Raw genomic sequence first — 16,079 nt, forward strand, 5'->3', positions numbered from 1 at the left:
CGGCGAAGCCTGAGGGGGAGCGGGGGCGGGGCGACTCCGGCTGGGGGAGGGCGGGGCAGCCAGCGTGAGTGACGGCTGGGAGCCCCGCCCCGCCTGACCTTGCTGTGGCTGAAGCCGGCGAAGCCTGAGGGGGAGCGGGGGCGGGGCGGCCCAGACAGCGTCTCTGGCGGGCGGAGGGCGGGACCGCCCGCATGAGTGACAGCTGGGAGCCCCGCCCCTCCCGTCTGCGAGGGCCGAAAGCCGCCCCGCCCGCGCTCCGCCTCCGCCCCCCCGGAAGCCGTCGGTTGAGGGAAAGGTTGGTGCAGGTGTTAAACCTTTGTAAATTCTCGGGCTCGCGTGATCCCCTAATTCTTCGTCTGCTCATCCCTGACAAGAAACCTTACGTTGTTTTCAGCCCCCCAAATTTCTGCCTCGTTTTCACCTGGTGTTTAAATAGGATTCCTGACCCTCACCTTCACCTTTAACACCGGTTTCCTCTAACGCCTTTCCCTCGCCACCCAGAATCCTTACATCGGAAACGAGACAAACGTGGAGGGAGCGAATGAAGCCTGCAATTCCCAGTTATGGGAAAGGCCGGAAGAAGTCTGCCTGGTGCCACAGGGTGTACACAGCAGCCAGTCACTTAGGCTCCGATTCCGTGTGTTTGTGTTGCCAGCTATTGACTACAAACGCTATTAGCAATGAAAGTGGTCCAAATAATTTTTAGAGTAGATTGTTCTCCTCTTCTACCAGGGCCCCATCTGTAAAGATTACAGCCTTGGAACCCCTCTGGGGCAGTTTTACTGTCTTGTAGGGTCGCTGTGAGTCAGAACCCACTGGAGCACCATGGGTTTTCCATCATGGTCACAGCCATTAATGTACAGATAACGCTTGCTGAGGTGATGGATGCCTACCATACACCAAGGATTACTACTAACACCACTGAAGAAGCAGATGCACATTTAATGTATTTTTTTTTTTGGAAATGAAGACTTCTAAAGAGAGTAAAGATCATTTAAAAGGAAAATGAGAGTGTAAAGACGGTAAATTAAAAGGAAAAAAAGGGAAGGGGAGGCAAATATGAGCGACCCAAACCAAACCCACTGCTATCAAGTCGATTCCAACTCCTAGTGACCCTATAGGACAGAGCAGAACTGCCCCATGGGGTTTCCAAGGCTATAATCTTTACTGAGGCAGCCCTGGTGGCACAATGCTAACCAAAAGGCTGGCAGTTCAAATCTACCAGCTGCTCCTTGGAAACCGTATGGGGCAGTTCTACTCTGTCCTATAGTGTCAGTATGAGTGGGAATCAACTGGACAAGTTTGGTTTGGTAATCTTTACCAAAGCAGACTGCCATATCTTTCTCCCCTGGAGCGGCCGGTGGGTTCCAATCGCTGGCCTTTCTGTTAGCAGCAGAGTGCTTAACCACTGCACCACCAGGGCTCTTTAGATGAGGGAAGCAGTGAGAAATAAAGACAAATTTAATGATATGAAAACCATTTAGAAGAACCCAGGACTCTCTCCGTGCAGTTCTAATGAAGAATTTCCGTGTTTTAGAAGCGCTGTTTTTCAGTAATTGAGCTGTATCTCACTTCCCAGGGAACACGCTTAAAAAAAATAAATTTCCTCAAAGAAAAAATGTGACATTTGTACAAAATATGCTTTTAAAACAAAACAGTATTATCTAAGACGCCATTATGAGAAAGGAAAAATACTGGTGTTCACTGACATACACAGCCCACCTGTGTTCAATCATGTCTTCATAACAAATCTCTGGAACGATATGGATGTCAAGTGCAAGATGAGTAAGAAGTCTAAAAAATTATCCCTAACATTTAGCTCTTCATGAAAGAGTGCAGAAATGAATTATTTCATCCATCTTTAGCTATAAAATGTATTCACGTCCCTCATTTTCTAAATCTTTTTGTTTTTATGTTAATTAGTATTCATGTGGTACTTTATTATACCTTATAAATCAAAAACAGGGAGATAAGTAATGCCTGATGCCAGATGTTACTTTGCCATGCCTCAGTGATAATATCATAAGAAGTTACTACCTTCCGGTTCTTCCCTCCTTCCCCTTTTATTTTATTTTTAACAAAGCACATAACTCATTTTAAAGGAGCCCCTTGCTTCTAAAGCCTTCTCAAAGTGTGCCATGTAAATCCAAATCATTTCAATTAAAGCATGGTAGCTTGTTATTACCAAGAATCCTATCTACATTTTTTAACATTTACATGCCAGGAACTATGTGCTGAAGGCTTTTGTACATTTCCCAATTTAAATGCACTGCTCTCATAAATAGGAATTCCTGGAGCATTTACCATGCATCAGATACTATTCTAAGTGCTAGATATGCATTTTTTCATTTACTATTCACAACAACCCTGATACTATTATCTTCATTCTATGCAGGAGAAAACTGAGGCACAGAAAGTAAAATAACGTTCTCAATGTTACAAAGCTAATAAATATCAGAGCTAGGATTTGGTTAGGAACCCATGTGGTCTGGCTTCAAAGCTTTCGCATGTAACTGCTGTGCCATGGTGCTTCCTGAACACCCTGTGATTTACTCGGCTTATCCCACAGATGGGGAGATGGGAGACAAGGTTTAAATTCATGCCTAAAAGTATTGTTTAGTTTTGTTTGTGAGAATAACTAGCACCTTAGGTAGCCCCCTCACAAGTGCTAAATGATTATAACTTGAATTAATAATGACATTTATTTAGAGCCCAGATCTGTAACTCTTATGACCCTGATCTTTCCAGCACATTAATATATTGTTCCCAAAAGTACTGAATATTAGGAAAAATGCACACCTGTGGACAGAAAACTTCCGTAAAGCATACTGCCACTAGGTCAGCATCAGCACCTCGTATGTTTAATGAACAGCAATGGGGCCTCTAGGCTGCTAACCAAAAGGTGGGAGGTTAGAGCCCACCAGCTGCTCCAAGGGAAAAAGATGTGGCAGTCAACCTCCATAAGGATCTACAGCCCTGGAGATCCTATGGGGCAGTTTTACTCTGTCCTATAGGGTTGCTGTGAGTGGGAATCCATTTGACAGCAGTGGGTTTTATGGGGTATCCTGTGCAAAGCTGGAGAACACTGAGAAGATGAGGTACAAGACAGTGACTGGAATCAGGAGGTATCCAAGGAGATGGGCCTCTAAGGCAGCTTTTAAATTAGAATCCAGGGCTTTGAACCAGTTATTTGCAGTTCAACCCCCTGCTGAAAATTTCCCTTTTGACCCCAGATATACTGAATCAGAACCTACATTTTAACAAGATCCACAGGTTATTCTTACACCGCTCCCCCCAATGGACTTCCTCCCTGCCAGACCATACAGAATCCTTAGTAATGTTTTTTATACTAGTGTTACTCGTAAATCCCATATATCATTACTTTTCCTTTAACTACTACTTCGTTCTCAAAAAAAGTTATTGATACAGGTTTACAAATACTAATTACCACAGTATTGTAGCTAATACACTGGAAAATGTGACAAAATCAGAGACTGTGAAAACCCTAGCACCTGCCTGCAGAGCGTGAAGACCAAACCACGAGATCTGAAGCATCACTGTAATTTTGTAATAATGACAGGTTGGACTGGAATGCATTAAAAAAAAAATTAAAAAACCAAACCCGTTGCAGTCAAGTTGATTCTGACTCTACAGGACAGAGTAAAACTGCCCCATAGTTTCCAAGGAGCTTCTTGTGGATTGGAAATGCGGACCTTTTGGTTAGCAGCCAAGCTTAACCACTGCGCCACCAGGACTTCAAAGGAAGCATCATCGGAAGATTCAAAAAGTAAATTAGCATACAGTAAACTGGGATTACGAAAAATGTTTTTGTTATTATAAGTAACTACAGGGATATTTTTATAAGAAATTATTCATTTCTGCTGAAACACTGAACGAAAATTTTACAGACGGTCATTTTGGTGTCAACCCCTCTGACAGTGTTACCCAGTGCGGTATGCACTGTTCTCACCTCCCAGTGATGCCACTGAAGGGAGCCTACCTTTAGCCAATTCCCCTGGCTACGGAGGCTTAGTTTCTTGTTGTTGTTTTTAGTTGCTGTTCTAACTTGCGGAGTCTCCATGCGTGTGAGAGGAGAACTGTGCGCTGTGGTATTTTCAAGGCTGTGACGGGTGTCTTCCCAGAGGTCTCTGGATGGGTTCCAACCGCCGACCTTTTGGCTAGCAGTTGAGTGTTTCACTGTGCCATCCAGGGAGCTTATTGTTGTTGTTAGGTGCCATCGAGTCCATTCTGACCCATAGGAGCTTATTCCAAAACCCACTGCTGTTGAGTCAATTCCGACTGATAGTGACCCTATAGGAGAGAGTAGAACTGCCCCGTAGTTTCCAAGGAGCATTTGGCGGATTCGAACCGCCGCCCTTTTGCTTAACAGCCGTAGCACTTAACCACTACACCACCAGGGAGCTTACTAGGTTGTCTGAAAAACTCTGCTACTCCTGCTTCCACCTAGCACCATAGCTTAGGGACCCTGAAGTCCCTCCCCAACCATTTTTACACTCGAAAGCCTACGTGAAATGCTACATTGAACACAACGTAGATTTAACCTTGCTAACAAACATCAAGGAGCCTTGGTGGTGCAATGGTTAAGCACTCAGTTGCAAACCAAAAGGTCGCGGAAGGTCAGCAGTTTGAACCCAGCCTCTCTGAGGGAGAAAGATGTGGCAGTCTACCTCCATTAAGATTTACAGCCTTGGAAATCCTACTTGTCCAACAGGGTCACTATGAGTGAAATGAACTCTGTGGCAAGGGTAGCAAACATCAGTCCTCTGAGGGTGAGGGGTGGTGGTTTGTTGCGAGGTCTGTTGCCATGGGACTCCCAACTTGTTCGTTTAAGTGTTGCCTGGCTGTTTTAGAAAAACAAAGAGCACCTTGATTGCTTAAGAATTCCAAGTGCTATTTTCGGAAACAAGAGACAAAAGGTCAAGCCCAATTCTTTGTCCCACAAATAGATTGTAAATTTCTGGAAGATAGTTTATGACTTCTGTTCATTCTTTCATTCAGCCCAATACACTGTAGCAAGGCGCTTTATTAGAAAAAAAGCATAAAATATGGTCTCTTTCCTTGAAGGGAGGACCCTGGTGGTGCAGTGGTTAAGTCCTCAGCTACTAACTGAAAGGTCACTGGTTCAAACCCACCACCCACTCCTCAGGAGAAAGATGTGGCAGTCAGCTTCAGTAAAGATTGTTGTTAGGTGCCATCAAGTCGGTTCTGACTCACAGTGACCCTACCCATACAAGAAGGAAACACTGCCCGGCCCTGTGCCATCCTCACAGTTGTTGCAGCCACTGTGTCAATCCATCTTGTTGAGGGTCTTCCTCTTTTTCGCTGGCCCTCTATTTTACCAAGCATGATGTCCTTCTCCAGGAAGTTACATCTTCTTTTTAGACAATAAAATTCAAATTTAGTGAATTTTGAGAAGGATTTTTTTTTTCCTCATGCATAGATAACTTTTTATGACCTTATAACTATGAAGAGACACAAAGGAAATAAAACCTCTGAAGGAGCTGTCAAATGGCTCACACATCCATTGGTTCGTTCATGCCACACAGATGACTAAGTGTTGACTTGATGGCAACAGGTTTTAGTTTACCTTAGGCCCTGTGGAAAACTGAGAAAAAAGCAAAACTTATATTCATGGCCTATAATAAACTTTGACCATAGGATACACAATCACCCCCAGGAAATGGTGCCAGCATAGTTTTATCAGGCAGAATTTGGTGCAATGTACCCTTCCTTTTAGCCTATGAAAAGAACAGAGAATCATTGTGATTCCCTATACTTTTTGGTTGTTATTACCAACAGGTACACAATGCATTGTGAAAAAGCAAAATAGAGGTGTTCCTTACTGAGACTCCCTAGGATATGACTCAACCCATAGTTCTCAACTTTCTTTGCATTTTCACGTAAAAAAAATATTGAGTACCTACTGTATTAGTCTCCTATTGTTGCTGTAACAAATTACCACAGTCTTAGTGACTTAAAACAACATGAATTTATTCTCTTATACTTCTGGGGCTCAAAAGTCTAAAATCAAAGTGTCACATTGCCGCAATTCTGGAAGCTTCAGAGGATAACTCATTTTCTAGCCTCTCTCAGCTTCCAGAGGCTGCCTGCATACCTTGGCTTGTGGCCTCTTCCTTGCCTCCCTCTTATGAAGCCCTTGTAATTACACTGGGCCCATCTAGATACAGGGTCACTGAGTCAGAATCCACTCAAGGGCAGTCCATTTGGTTTGGTTTTAGGTACCAGTCACTAGTTACCCTCCAGTCAATTCCGACTCCTGGCGACCCCATGCCTTTCAGGGTAGAAGTGAACCCCGTAGGATTTTTATGGCCTGGTAGTGCAGTAGTTAAGAGCTACAGCTGCTAACCAAAAGGTCAGCAGTTTGAACCCACCAGCCACTCCTTGGAAATCCTATGGGAAAGTTCTACTGTTTTATAGGGTCACTGTCGGAATCCACGGGTTTGGTTTTGGTTTAACTTTCTGTTACACTTGCTGTGTGCCTGAGAGTTCAAATCCAAAAATTATGTATATGTTCACTACATTCGGGGCATGGATCTTTTTTCTCAGTGGTTTTAACTACTGACCTTTACCAGTCGTCAGAGAACTTTCTAAGGTGTTACCTGCCACTGACCCGTTAACACCAGCTAGTTGTCCGAACCGCTTTGCCACACAAACAACCGCAAGGGCAGTCTCCCTCACCGCTGTTCTGGTAAGGAATCTCCCTCCTCAGCCACCACATCGCGCTCCCAGCACCGCCGTAACAGGAAGGGACGGAAGCCCGCGCACCGACGACGCCCCCGAGCTCGGACGCGTCACCTCCGCGCGTTTCCGCTCCCAGGCGAGCCCACGTGGAGGTGCCCCCGGGGGTCCGCGGGCCGCCGCGCTCCACCACGCCCGCCGAGGGGCCGCCGGGGCCGCGCGCCGACCACCGCCCCTCCCCACGGCGCCCGCGCTCCCGGCCGCCAGCCCCCTTTCCCTTTCCGCTCTCTCCGCCTCCGGAAGTGCGCGGCGCGGCGCTGGGGGCCGAACCTGCCGCTGGGGCAGCGCGGAGGGCAGCGGAAGCGCGCTGGCGCGTGCGCGCGGGGCCGTGGTGACGGTGGCCCGCAGGTGAGCGTGGGGCGCGAGGCCTCCTTTGCAGCCCGCGGCGCCGCCACTAGCTCCCCGGGTCCGTTTCCCCGCGCCTGAGCCCGGGGAGCGGCGGGCTCTCAGGGTTGGTATCCGGGAGCCTGCGCGGGAGGTGGGGCAGGCCGGCCCCGGGCGGCGGGCGTAGCCCGGACTGAGGCGCCCGAGCCCGCGTTGTCGGCCCCGGGCGGCGGGCGTAGCCAGGACTGAGGCGCCCGAGCCCGCGTTGCCGGCGGCGGGCGTAGCCCCGACTGAGGCGCCCGAGCCCTCGTTGTCGGCCCCGGGCGGCGGGCGTAACCCCGACTGAGGCGCCCGAGCCCGCGGCGTAGCCCCGACTGAGGCGCCCGAGCCCGCGGCGTAGCCCCGACTGAGGCGCCCGAGCCCGCGGCGTAGCCCCGACTGAGGCGCCCGAGCCCGCGTGGCCCGCCCGCGGAGCCCGCACCACCAGCCCCGCTGCGAACGGCCGGACCTGCGCTCAGGACGCGCCCGGGCCGGGCTGGGGTCGGTCTGGGCCGAGATGTCGGCGCGACCGGGGGCGGCGCCCTGGCCAGGCTGCCCTCTCGGGCGGACAGGAACCGAACCGTGAGGCCTGCGGGACGGGCGGCGTCGCGTTGCCGGGACCCAGGTGTTGACTTCGGCAGAGACGGCCGGGTACCGGCGGGGAGACGGGGAGCCGACTGCAGCGGCGTAGCGTCAGGGTGGAAGAGCGCCGCGCCGTGTGTGCTGCCCCCAAGGCCCGTGAGGGCGTTAGCGTTCCTGCCGACCCTGCCGCAGCCGCACCTGTGGTGCGAGTCCAGGTGACCCCAGGCAGCTTTGGGGAAAAGTGCACCAACAGCCTGACTACGGCCTGGTGAACTACCGTTTCACCTTGGCCCTTTCCCAATACGCCCGTGCAGAGAGTCTGTACTACTTTAAATCCACGTTTTTCTTCGTTGAAGGTCACTAACTTTGAATTAAACGTTACCACGTGGGTTGCTTGGTGGGTGGAATCGTTGGGTAAATTTTGTTGTAAATTAAGTTAAATCGCCTAACTGAATGTTCACATTCTTACAATAACTGTTGTGTGCTGTCCAGTCGGTTCTGACTCAGCGACCCTATAGGACAGACTAGAGCTGCCCCATTGGGTTTCCTAGGCTGTAATCTTTAAGGAGCAGATGGCCAGGTCTTTTCTCCCTCGGAACTGCTGGTGGTTTCAAACCTGCAGGTCTCTTGGTTGGCAGCTGAGCTCCTGTACAGTAGCCCTGTCTGTTGGATGTTGTGAACCTCAGTTGATACTTGGAAAGTCTTCCAGGCACTGTCCTATGCATCACCTCTTAAGAACTGTGACTGTGTAGGGGGACAGGTGGTTACAACTATTAAAGAACTAGATGACTGTACCAGGGAAATGGAGATAAGGAAATAGTTAGTTCTGGTGTGCGTTGGGTGGGGGGAGCTGGGGAGGGTAGGGAACAGGAGTAGATTGAAACCATTAAGGAAACTAGCTCAGGGAAACCAGGTGATTTTTCTGCTTACATAGCTAGCAGAAACCAGAACTGGGGCTCCGCCTTAAATCTCCTAATCCCAAATTTATTCATGGCATGAGCATTCTTTGAATGGCTAATATTTTCAGGCACTGGGGATATGAAGATGAGCAGGACATCCAACCAGAAAGGCAAACCCACTGCCGTTGAGTTGATTTCAACTCATGGTGAGCCTATAGGACAGGGTAGAACTGCCGCCATGGGGTTTCCAAGGCCGTAAATCTTTACGGAAGGAGACTGCCACATCTTTCTCCAGTGGAGCGGCTGGTGGGTTCAAACTGCTGCCCTTACAAGTTAGCAGCTGAGTGCTTAACCACTGTGCCACAGGGCTCTTGAGCAAGACATCAGTAGCTCCCAATATGGTAAAGAGAAAAGCAAGGCAAGAAACTATTAGCTGTGGAAAAACGAGAATTTCAAAGAAGTATCTGCAATCGTTTATTTTGGTTTAAGGATCTTGGAATTTAGACGTAGCCCATAAAATGTTAGATCTGTGAAAGAACATATCCTCGTAATGAATAGATATCCTTTGCAGCATCCCAGCAAGTGGGCGATGCAGTGTTCCAGCGTAGCTAATGACTCAGTCTTATAAAGTAGTTCATTCCGTATTTGAGCAGTCCTCATGCTGTGAGCTCCATCTGTTAATCCAAGTTGTACCTCTGGAACTACAAACAACAGGTCTAAAATCTTTTTTCGTATCGTCAGCCACGTATCTGAATATACCCTTTCCCTTAGTAATTGTTTTCACTGTCTTTGAGTTCCTGTTCTTTAAATCATTACTTATGACTTGAGTTCTAGAGTTTTCACCAGAGCACCTTCTATAAATGCTTCATTCAAGACATAGTTTGACCAAGCAGAATAAAATGGAACTTGGTGTGGTCCAGTATGACTTACGAACATGGTACCTTTTTGGTTTCCGAGTCATGCCTTTGCCACTTGGAGAGCTCTTGAATCTTCCATCAGCTCAATCATTCCTTTAAGCCAGGGTCCTCAGTGCACCTACCCTGAGGACTTCTGTCAGCGGTCTGTTCTATATCTGTGCTATCATTGCAGTATTATTTTGGCTATTTCAGAATATCCCCTTCCTACTAGGTCTTTGGGTTAATTTTCTCCTTGTTTCAATGTCACGTAATGATTAAGAGTGCTGACTCTCCAGCCAGACTTCCTGGGTTCAAATTCCGACTCAGCTACTTTCTGTGTGACCTTGAGCAAATGTGTTCATCTGTTTCCTCATCTCCAACCTCACTTACCGGTATTAAATGAGTTAATGTAAAAGTGCTTAGAACAGTGCCTGGAACGTAGTAAAGGCTATATTAACTTCCTTTCCATTTATCCAGAACCTTTTGAATCCGTATTTTGAGATGTCCATCTCAGTTCTCTTTTATTCAACTTTGATAAAGCTTGAAGTCATAAAAGGCATACTTGCCACAAACTAATAATTTAACTTAATCATGTCATTTGAATTTGCTAGGCCTTTCCTCAAAGGAGCCCTGTTGTCAACAGTGGTTAAGTGCTTGGCTGCTGCCCAGAAGTCAGGGGTTTGAACCCACCAGCCGCTCCGCGGAAGAAGGATGTGGCAATGTGCTTCCGTAAAGATTACAACCTTAGAAACCTGAAGAGGCAGTTCTACTCTGTCCTGTCGGGTCTCTAGAATCCACTCGGGGCAGTGATTTCCTCCTTCTGTTCAGGACTGTTGTGGAACTGCAAGGGAATAATGGTGAGGAAGGGTGTTATTAGCCCTAACATTTATCGTGTGCTGTACACTATTGTCAGGAGCTTTACGGAGTTCTCAGCTAACAGAAATTCTGCTGTTGTCCCACACCCAGGAGGTGGGGAGGAGAAGGAGGCAGGCAGGCTGCAAACATTTCAAGTTTAGCAACTTTCAGAATTGTCATTCTCTTCACCAGAAATATTTTTGGAATTCACTACTCTCTTTGGAAATGGGGGTTTTGGTCACAGGCTTAGGTAGGGATGGGGGATTATTAGTGTGGTTAATTCTAAGTTTTAAATTTTTGTTGCCTAGGGTAACACTTTTTAATTTGGCTAGAGCTACTGGTTCATTTAATTTGGGTGCCCGTGAGATTTGTTCCCGTTTAGTTTGTTGAAGGGAAACTGGTATGTGACACAAAAATCCAGCAAAACATGTGGCAAACACTGGCATGTGTATCTAATTTTAACAGTGCAGACCATCCTTTTTTACAACAAACTGTTCCCTAAAACCATATTAGTGAACATTGTCCTTTAAAAATACCCCTATGATGGGAAGATGTTGTCTTACCCACTGTTTGTCATCAGATAAATCACAGATATCACAGCAACGCTATTAGCAATAGTAGAAGCAGATTTTACATCAAGGTCCCACACACATATACGTTTCAATAACGGGAACAGAAGTTTCCTGGAACGTGGTTAGGTGCAGTTCCGACTCGTAAGGACCCTGTGTACAGCAGAAGGAAACTGTCTGGTCCTGTGTCGTGCGCATTCCTTGCCCTCGTAATGTGGGACATACTCTACCCGCTGAACCAATTTTATATTGGATTGTGACCTGCAGTTTATAAAGTATTAGCTCTGGGCTATACTATGAAACTTATTTCCTTTTGAAATTTGAGGAAACGTAATTTTTTTTTTTAATTGCAAAGTAAGAAAGGAAAAACCATAATCACAAGTCTTTTTTATTCCAGCCCTTGACATTTTGAATTAAAAGGTAAATTACTAAAAGGGTAAATTTTGAGAATTGAATGTTAGTGCTTTAAGACCTGCCGAGCATTCAGGGGCTGTTTTGATTAGTTTTTCTTTTTGACCTCAGGTGGGCAGAATTGGATTGGTAATGCTCTGGGTTTGGGATGGCCTGTGATCTTCATCGCCTTCCACCCTCGTTTCCCAGTCTCATTCCTCCTCGTAGGCTCACACCTTTCTAATCCATGCTCTGTAACTTTGTGCCTGTGGAGTGTATAGTATTGTTTCATGTGTTTTAAGTTTTACATAATTGTATCATTCCTCACTTAATTCTGCTTTTTCAGTCAACGTTGTTTTTGTAGATCTTAGTTCATTCTTTTTTACTGATATGTAGTATTATGTCATATGCATATAACACATTTTATTTATCCATTTTTCTGTGATAGACATTAAAGTTGTTTCTCACTCTATAAAGAGGTGTAGATAATGCTGCAGTGAAATCCTTGTACCTGAGCCCAGGAACACACAGTCGGAAAGTGGCAGAACCATTTAGAGCTTGTGTTTGTCTGGCTCAGTTCATTCTCTTTCAGATATTTGCAGACTTCCAGTCATCATTTATTTGCTTAATTTATTATATGGAGTCTTGGTGGATCAGTGGTTACTGTGTTCGACTGCTAACGAAAAGGTTGGCAGTTCAAAACCACCAGTGGCTCCAAGGGAGAAAGATGTGGCAGTCTGCTTCTGTAGGGATTTACAGCCTTGGAAACCCTTATATGGGGTCACTGGCAGTCAGAATTGACCCAACAGTGGTGGGTGGTGGTGGGTGCAGACTTGCAGTTATTTATTTAGTTTATTGTATGAACATGATAATGTTAACAGTAATGGAAATATAAAACATGCAGTAGAATTGCTGGCGATTTTTCCTCTAACAACTTACCTCTTAATTTTTGCCACTTTTTTCCTAATTTTTGTTCAAATGTGTAAATTGTATTATTAATCTGGTATAGATAACAATTTTGAGTTCTGCATCTTTGATGTTGGTATATCATGTACATTAAGGGTCCACAGACTTTTATGTTAAAGGTCCAGATAGTAAATATTTTAGGCTTTGCAGGCTGGGGAGGTTTTGTCACAGCCACTCAGTTCTGCTGCTGTGGTGCAGAAGCTGTCTGAAATGATACCTAAACGCACGAGCGTGGCTGTGTTTCAATAAAACTTTATTTACAAAAACAGGCGGTAGACCAGATTTTATTTGAGGGCTATGTTTTGCCAGACCCCTCATCTAAATAATTCTCATTTTAGTAGAATGATCGTATCCCTGTGTTCAGGGTTTCTGGTATTCCCAGCAGCGCTGTAATTAACACGACTCCCTCACTCTAGTATTGTTTCCTTAGGATAGATTTCCAGAAATGAGTTTACTGGTTCAAAAGTTTTATGGCTTTTTATGGCTCTGAAAATTTTCATTTCTTAAACTACTTGAGCATTAACTTTGATTTCTATGTGAATAAATGTATCTAAAACCTAATATATACCTAGCCTAAATATATTTAAAGAGGTACTTTATTTTGTTGGTTTTGTTATTTGAATTTTAAAACCTAAAGAGGGCAATTCACCTATGCTATGGGAAATAATACTTCTTGTATTTTAATATTTAACTTATTGGATATGTGTTTCATAATTTAATTTTTCTTAAAACTTTAAGATCTATTTACATATCTTATTTCAGTTTAGATCTAATAATCTTGTGTTAGAATTTAAAAACTTGTGCTTTGATTAATCTTCAGTTAGCTTATAAAATATATATTAAATTACCCTGAACATTTGACGCCATTTGCAGACTTCCTTAACATCACAATCACAATTTTAATGTATCTGTTTTTCTCATACACTTGGCAAGGCACGCTTAAAAATCTAAAATAGGAAATATTTGTAAGCACTTAGACATTGCTTATAAACCTAGTAAGACCCTTCATTAACTAACGCGTACTTGAGCTGGTTTAGCCAATCCTATGACATTTTAATACCATCTTTTCTTACTCTGGGCTCCAGCTGTGTTGACTGTATAAAGGGGCTGTTTTCCTTAGGCTTCACCTAGGTAACCTTGTTTGTGATATGCCTGTCTTGGTGGTCTGCTTTTATTTTCCTGTGAGCTGAACTATTGACTTACTTATTTTTCAGATCATTGGTGCAGCTCATTACCCCCCGCCCCATAGCGCCATCATCACATCACTGAGCTATGTTTGTTTGTTTTGGTGGGGGGAGGGTACAAAAGTTTGGGAAAATGATGTGGTAAATAAAAATGAAATGTCTTTAGAAATTAGCCTGATAGTTGCACTTCCTTTTCAGGACCACCGTGGCCGTCATGGACCGGTTTGGAGACCTGTCAGAAGGTGAGGTGGATCACTCTTTCTTTGACAGTGATTTTGAAGAAGGAAAGAAATACGAAAGTAACTCAGTGTTTGACAAGCAAATCGATGACCCTAAAGAGAGAATAGATAAAGGCACAGAAAATATAAACTTGAAATTTGGAATACAAACCAAGGAAAATCATCTTACTGAGAAGGGAAACGAAAGAAAAGAGAAAATTCCTCCAGAAAAGCACCCTATAGAAAATGATATTCTACAAACTAGCAGTTGTTCATCTTTGACCGCTTCTTCAAAGTCAAAAAAACAGTGCGATGCTGTGACAGGACATAAAATGCGCTTGCCCGTCCCAAGTAGAATTCCCAAAATTGTGAGAAAAGATGATTACTGTACAGATGGTGAGGAAAGCAGTGATGACGCAAAGAGATGTCATGTGAGGGCCAAGTCAGCTAAACCGCCTGGTAACTTTAAAAAAGGTGTAAATAAAAAGTATCCCAAGATTAGCTCCTCTTCCTCCTCTTCCTCTTTGTCTTCCTCGTCTTCAGGTTCAGTTACAGACTGTTCAGACACGGAGTCTGATGTCTGTGTATCTGACTCATCTCCATCTTTAAGGAAACATGTTTCTGGCATAACTCGCTTGTCACCAAAGCAGAAATATAATCCAGGAATAAAATCAGCAGGAACACAACCTTTGAGTACGAAACCCAAGGTTGGTGACTGTGCCGAGGAATCCGAAGACACTGTGACTGATGTGACTCCTCTGTCAACCCCAGACATCAGCCCGGTTCAGTCTTTTGAACTGGCTGCATCAAATGATCAAAGAGTCAAAGTGAAAAGGCAAGAAAATGTGGGTCAAGAAGTATATGAAAATAGTGAGGATTTCAAGTGTAATTTAAGCCACTTGAAATCAGCCAGAAAAGGGAAAGAAAAGTACGGGCCCAGCCTTAGCTTGACCTCGAAGTCTTCATCGTTAGATTCCAACTTGGACCAAAGATACAAACAAAAAGTCTTACATGACACAATGGACCTAAATCATCTTTTGAAAGGTAACTTTCTTTTTTTTTAATTGTATATTTAACTGTTTATTGAACTTAATTATATATGAGCTTAAATGTTATTAATTTGCATTGATTTTTCTAGTAGATAATGCTTTAGTGTTTGGGAAAATTGACATAGTGACTTTACCAAATATTCAATTTTACCAAAGAAGTATCTGAAATACCATTATTGGTAATATCAGGTGACATATATATTGCAAAGCTAACCAACCAGCACTTAAAAACTACTTCATACTAGGTGTTCTAGTGCTTATAAACTCAAAAATGCCTGGAGGGGCCAGATGAATCATATAAATAAACGATGGAAGTGGGGCCACGTCTCTTCCCACTTTTGATAGAGACAAGCATAAGACATATTTCACTTTCTTCTTGAAGAAAGGCATCTATCTGCACAAAGGTTTAGGTAACCTAACATGCTGTCTTCATGTTACAGAAGGTGGCAAGGATGCCAGCAAATGAAAGGACCCAGAGTAAACTACGGGGCACTCTTCAGGTTTAAGTTAAAGACTAAAGAGCATTCCCATTAAACCGCTTGCCGTAGAGTCGATTCCGACTCACAGTGATGCTATAGGATAGGGTAGAACTGCCCCATAGGATTTCCAAGGCTGTAATCATTATGGAAGCAAACTACCACGTCTCCCTCCCTCGGAGTGGCTGGTGGGTTCGAACTGTGGACCTTTTGCTTAGCAGCCAGGCTCTTAACCACTGAGTCACCAGGGCTCCTTGTAAAGAGCATTACTTGAAACTAATTACCAAATTGATGAAATAGCATAATTCAGGTTTCAATTGCTTCAAGATAGAAGGTAAATCAACTCGATGGCACCTAACACCAACAAGATGTGTTTTTGAATGAGAATAATACTTATTGCTGCATTTATGTATCAATTTATTATCCATGTTTAGTTTCCAGGTGAAATAAAAGCAACTCCAAAGTTTACCTTTAGGCTAGTTAATAGAAATGTAAAAATGATTGAGCTTGCAAACTAGATCTTAGGTAAGTTGAAAGTAAAATTTTTAAATCAGGACTGGGTTCTCTATCTCTGTTTGAAATCTTAATTGAAAGAATAAGTTAATTTACGTAGGATGGCAAGGTAAGGGCACCCCTGAGTCAAGAATAAATACCTTATTTAGTCAAATATCTTATATGGTCAGATTGACAAAGCGTATTTTGGAGAGTAGTTCGTGCTTGTAAAGGTTCCTTTTTCTGTAGGTTTTCTTTCCTCTTGGTCTGTGTGGACCTACTGGTTTAGTGTCTCTGGAAAGCCAGAGTCTTGGCATTAGCCATCACCATCTGGTGGCCAAGCTTCCACCCACATGTTTT

The 16,079-nt window shown here is 44.5% G+C and overlaps 1 protein-coding gene and 1 long non-coding RNA gene across 7 annotated transcripts in view; one reads left to right on the plus strand and one right to left on the minus strand.

Annotated features, from left to right (window-relative positions):
• Positions 1 to 403: 403 nt before the first annotated feature.
• Positions 404 to 6,879, minus strand: LOC135228264 (uncharacterized). Its single transcript, XR_010318674.1, has 2 exons — positions 6,606 to 6,879; positions 404 to 5,626 (listed from the first exon to the last, which is right to left on the minus strand). It is a non-coding gene; the product is annotated as an uncharacterized LOC135228264 (long non-coding RNA).
• A 178-nt stretch (positions 6,880 to 7,057) lies between these two features.
• CFAP97 (cilia and flagella associated protein 97) overlaps positions 7,058 to 16,079 on the plus strand; it is a 28,363-nt gene continuing 19,341 nt past the window's right edge. For 2 of the 6 annotated variants that reach the window (XM_010592531.3, XM_064272940.1), the window contains exons 1-2: positions 7,125 to 7,231; positions 13,683 to 14,746. In XM_010592531.3, the coding sequence (XP_010590833.2) occupies positions 13,699 to 14,746 (1,048 nt within the window). In that variant the 5' untranslated portion in view covers positions 7,125 to 7,231; positions 13,683 to 13,698. The other 4 variants (XM_010592532.3, XM_023551210.2, XM_023551208.2 and 1 more) reach the window with 4 other exon arrangements.

The sequence above is a fragment of the Loxodonta africana genome, chromosome 19 (genome assembly GCF_030014295.1).
Source record: "Loxodonta africana isolate mLoxAfr1 chromosome 19, mLoxAfr1.hap2, whole genome shotgun sequence".
Classification (NCBI taxonomy): domain Eukaryota; kingdom Metazoa; phylum Chordata; class Mammalia; order Proboscidea; family Elephantidae; genus Loxodonta; species Loxodonta africana.